Raw genomic sequence first — 5113 nt, 5'->3', positions numbered from 1 at the left:
ATTTGGTGTGATATGGGTGTGATAATCATGTGATTATCATACAATTATCACATTATCGCTTATATCAACATGATTTGGTGTGATTTGGGTGTGATAATCATGTGTGATTATCACACAATTATCACAAGGATTCCGTTCGGCTAGGGTTAACTTAAAAAATCGACTACCGATTTGGTATGATATGGGTGTGATTTGGAGACACATGAATGAAGGAGAAGAAGACGTGATCAATGAAGGAGAAGGAGAAGGAGAAGAAGACGTGGAAACATGAAGATAAACATGGTTAATTAAAATAAAATAAAAATTATAAAAATTACTTAATTACATTACTGCCCTTATTAAATTATTTATATATATAATAAAAGTTAATTTATTAATTAAAAAAGTTTGTGGTTATTGAGTTATTCTCGCGTTTTCGTAAATCACAGGGGTTCTCGTTTGAACCTCCACCTATATATATATATATATATATATATATATACATATTCCTTCTTTATGAATAACTTTCATCATGAATATTCATCACACCATTCATCATGGATAAAGCAAATAGTTGGTGCCCAGGTTCTCAAAATATTTACGGTCATTTGAACCTGCCCTTAGTTCCCTTTATCAACAAAAGCGCTACTTTTGGGATGAAAAAAAAAATCAAAGGAGGGGAGAGCTTATGCATAAAAGTTCAGGTTCCACTTCCACTACTTACAATCGCATCAAAAACTCCATATACAGCCATAGCACCACCCACACCAGACTCGCCAAGATATGGCTGAACGAAAAATTTTGTAAACTCTGCCCTACAATAAATGGATAGAATCCAAGCTTTAATGAAGAGGAATGAAAGGGATACTTGCAATAATAGCATCATAAGTTGACTGATCCTTACCAGACAAATGCCTGTTGTAGACCCGAATATGCTATAAGTGGGACAATCAATAACAGCCTTGTGTCACACAAAGGAGTTACCACATGCTTCCACAAAGAGACTAAGGAAGTACAGAAACCAACAGAAGAATCTCTCTGTCCCTCGGTTTCTTCACCATCCCTTCTCTTTAAGAAGGCCATAAGAATCGTTCCCAAGGTCATGCTACCAAGGAAGACGGTGAAAAGTAAAGTTGTGCCACTAGTACTTCCCTCCTACAAAGAATTAAAGGGTCTAAAATTCAAATAGTTCATTTCTGGCAATTGCATCATATTATTGAAGCTGACAAGCTGTTTCAGTTCACATCTTTTATGTAAAAGTTATTAAGAATCATGATTTCAAGTTTCGTGTCGATATTCAAATTCAATTTAATTAAGCCTTCTTTTTGTAGTTAGGTTAGAAGCTATTCCACATAAACGGTAAAATAAATATGCTGGTTATGATAGTTATATGAGTTTTATTTGTTTTTTAACAATGCTTCATTATTTTGATGCTTACCATGATTTTGTTTCTGTCTACTTTTGGTTATCTAGTCAATTAATGGTTCTTCTTGTATTAATTTAAAGGGGTTTATTCCCATCATAATAAACACAATTCTTCTACCCTGATTACAATGAGAAAATATATGATATCATCTACTTATAACCGGTATTAAACGGATAGAATGTATGTTCATATTCATTTTTCTTTAGACCTTAGAACGATTATCCCTCCATGCTAAGTAATAAGTTTTCCTCTTTGGGATGTCCCTAATCCAAATTACGCACTCCATCAGTGGCAAAGTATTCAGAAACAAGTAACTCATTATACCCTATCCTACCACATTTTCCCTTAGATCCCACTATTAGCCTTTTCTATCTACACCTATTATCCTTGTTTGGACTCTTTAAATATAGCTTTATAGTAAACATTTTCAAAGAGATGTCAATTTCTTAAGACACGTGAAAGTCCAAAGTTTGAAGATAGATGATGATTTCTAATATGAAAAAGAACAAAATGGAAGGCCCTTTTCTCTTTAGCGCAACGATTCTGCTGAAAGATTCTATTCTGCTTGGTGATAGCTCCACTTGATGTATGACAAAGCACAGCTATTAATGCATGTGGTAAGACTATTCTACTCCCAGATGCTCGTTTTTTATAAGCCAATTTATTGCAATAACTTTTAGTTGTAGATGCTTACCTCTCCATCCCTCAACAGAGCAAGGGTCAAAAGATTTCCAACCAGCTGACAATTCAATACAGACAGAAATTAGTTTATCAGTGGAGATTGTTAACTTTACTTCTACAATTTTGAAGTAAACAATAAATAGTTAATTTGTCCAGTGAACTCCACCTGGTGACTAGCAAAAATCGCCCAAAACTCTCCATTGAAGTGACCAATTACAGTTCCTTCATGTAGCTTGTGATCATTTGCTTGGCTCCGTGCAGTGGAGGTAAGATATGTCCCCTGAGATACAATGATATGGTCAAGTAGTAAGCAAAAAATATACTACTATTACAAGCCCAAAAGTACTGCAAACATTGTGCAGCATCAATGTTAATCCACTGATCTGTCCCAGCGGTAAAGGCGTGAGTGTCATCCATATGAATGAGGTTCCAGGTTCGAGCCTGGGCACGGCTCCTCTACCAATGGGATGCACTGATTTACCTCCCCTGTGATGACTGTAGGACCATTGCAGTGGGTGCCTCAGAGGGAGGCAGTCCACTGCAATGGTCCTACAGTCATCACAGGGGAGGTAAATCAGTGCATCCCATTGGTAGAGGAGCCTGGAGTTTTGTAACAATAAGGTCACACATTCAGACAATGTGACTAGAAATTCCAATAGTGAAAGCTGTATTAACTAGAGGATGTTAATAGTACCTCCCCAACCCATAAAATAGCAGCAGCAAACCCAAGGTACAAAGAAGCTGGCACCATTGTATACCTATAAGGAGGGAAATGACAGAATCCAACTAATATCACAAACTGAGAGAAGACATTTAGTTGTGGTCTTAAAGGAATAACTTAAGCCTTTAAGATGAATTTCTCATTATTAGCAGAGGAATGTCGCAAACAGTTCCTTTTGTATTTCATCCACCACTAACCATGTTATGAATATGATCTTTAACATGGCATAACAACATACTGTGTAGTGTTTTAGGTATGTTAGTTGTGTTTTTTATGTGCATCAGACAAATATTTATATTTGTACTGTGAAAAAGTCAAGTAGCATTCTGTGAGTGGCAAAGCTATGGCAGAAAGGGAAATTACAACCAATCATGGTGAGTGTTAGGGGAACGTGTCCATAGAACTAGGAACTACAGCATATCACCATTTCTTCTTTTGGTCATATTTATTTCAATACCTTATCATTAATCCAGGGAAGGGCAATCAAGAGATGGGAGACAACCTAATTACAGGCTAATTTGCTATGCTAAATAACCACTAGCTATTCCAAGACCTTTCAGTAGAGAACCAGATGAACTGGCCACTGCGGAGTACAACCCTACTTGTCATTGCCAACCATGCCCATAACAAAATCTACCGGTTGACAAACTGAAAAAGGTTGGCTATGGGAAATAGTTAAGATTGATTTTATAAAAAGATTCAAGCCAGGGATTGTAGCAGCATTGCAAGAATACTAATTACCAGGATGGTTTCAAATTTGCAGCTATGTACAGCCAATAACCTGTAGTACCAAGCAGCAGAGCATTCTTCGATCCAAGCTTTCTAACCACCGAAGAAGCAAACAGCGAAGAAACTGTGAAAGATGTATACAGTATGCCAAGAGAAATAGTTCCCAGATCTCCATCCTGTAATATCCAACACAAAACATCTAATGATCATACAATAAAGTATCTAAACATTTGGAACAGTTTACGGCCTACTCTTAAGAAAAAGCAAAGATAAAAGAAACCCTGCACTATATCTTTGAAAGCTACAATATGCTCCTAAATAACATTAGACACTTGTAAAGGTCCATAATATTGTAAGTGTTGACAAAGTCATTGCCAGTAAACATAGAAGATCTAATGATCAACCAACCATCTGCAGCTTACCCCATTTCTTAAACTCCATTAAAAATAAAATTAAAAAATATTACAGTAAATACAAAAAATGCTAAACAATCAATTGCTTTTGTTGCTACCTTGTGATTATGACTTCAGGAAAATTTTGACTTTTGAGGTCAAACAACAGACTCCACAAATTCAAATTGATGTCCATTTGATGCCAATGTAATCAAAGTTATCTCAAGAACTTTCTAAACTCATATCAATTTTGAGCAAGTTTGACCTAAAAAAGTGGAATCATGATTTTTTGTAAAAATATATATGCATCTTTTGCAAAGCAAGGGGCCAGCAGATTTTCCAGCCTATTTTTGTAACTGACTTTGAAATTTTCTGCATAATTTTATATATTAAATGATTTTCACCCAAAATAATTCGAAGTCAACATGTAAATTTCGCAATACTGTCTACACCAACACCCTATGAATCATTTCGAATGCGTACGATCTTCAGAAAGAAAGAAAAACCTTAAACTCGCGCGTCAAAAAACAAATCTCTACAGTTCACATACAAGAGATTCAGTGAATTGAACACAATATAAACATTCAATATATGCACACACACAAAAGGACTCACAGTGTTAAGCGTACTCTGCAAATTCTGAGCAGCACCATAAGCCAAAAAAATCAACAAGAACGCCCAACTCAGAATATGAATATCTCTGCCATGATTAAGCGTTTGACTTCCAATTTGATTTTGATCAACAAGTGGTGATTCTTCATCCGAAGCCATCTACTGATTCAACTTATGATTGATCCTGTATTCTACAGTATGAGCTCAATAACTTTACAGGATCATACGCACCTATATATTTCGTATGTACATAAACAAAACCCCAAAATGGAGCGCCGGCGAGAATGGGAGCTATAAATTATTGATGGTATCGAAAGGATCTGATAGAAGACACGGAGAGAAGAATCTAAAGAATCAGGGGTGTGTGTGGAAGAGAGAGAGGGACCATTGCATAAGAAGTCCTGCAAATATATTTGTATTTTGAGTAAGTTACATAAATAGTCCTTGGGCTTTGTGAAAATTCTGAATGTACTCCTTTAACTTTTGAAAATTACAAAGGTGGGTCATAGTAGATTTCTATCTTTGTTTTAAAACATAGTAGATTTCTTATTATTAACTAAGAAAATTCTTACG

At 35.7% G+C, this 5113-nt stretch overlaps 1 protein-coding gene across 1 annotated transcript in view; it reads right to left on the bottom strand.

Annotated features, from left to right (window-relative positions):
- Positions 1-4909, bottom strand: part of LOC112507504 (UNC93-like protein 3) — a 7491-nt gene extending 2582 nt beyond the window's left edge. Inside the window, exons 1-7 of the mRNA XM_025112126.1 lie at positions 4544-4909; positions 3549-3712; positions 2781-2844; positions 2253-2366; positions 2100-2144; positions 884-1134; positions 704-794 (exon numbers count right to left, since the gene is read on the bottom strand). Of these exons, the coding sequence (XP_024967894.1) occupies positions 704-794; positions 884-1134; positions 2100-2144; positions 2253-2366; positions 2781-2844; positions 3549-3712; positions 4544-4699 (885 nt within the window). The 5' untranslated portion in view covers positions 4700-4909. The remainder of the gene's footprint in view (positions 1-703; positions 795-883; positions 1135-2099; positions 2145-2252; positions 2367-2780; positions 2845-3548; positions 3713-4543) is intronic.
- Between the last annotated feature and the right edge of the window lie 204 nt (positions 4910-5113).

This window comes from Cynara cardunculus (assembly GCF_001531365.2).
Source record: "Cynara cardunculus var. scolymus isolate 2C chromosome LG 1, CcrdV1, whole genome shotgun sequence".
Classification (NCBI taxonomy): domain Eukaryota; kingdom Viridiplantae; phylum Streptophyta; class Magnoliopsida; order Asterales; family Asteraceae; genus Cynara; species Cynara cardunculus.
The sequence above is the reverse complement of the archived record's forward strand: the minus strand, read 5'-3'. Positions and strand labels throughout refer to the sequence as shown.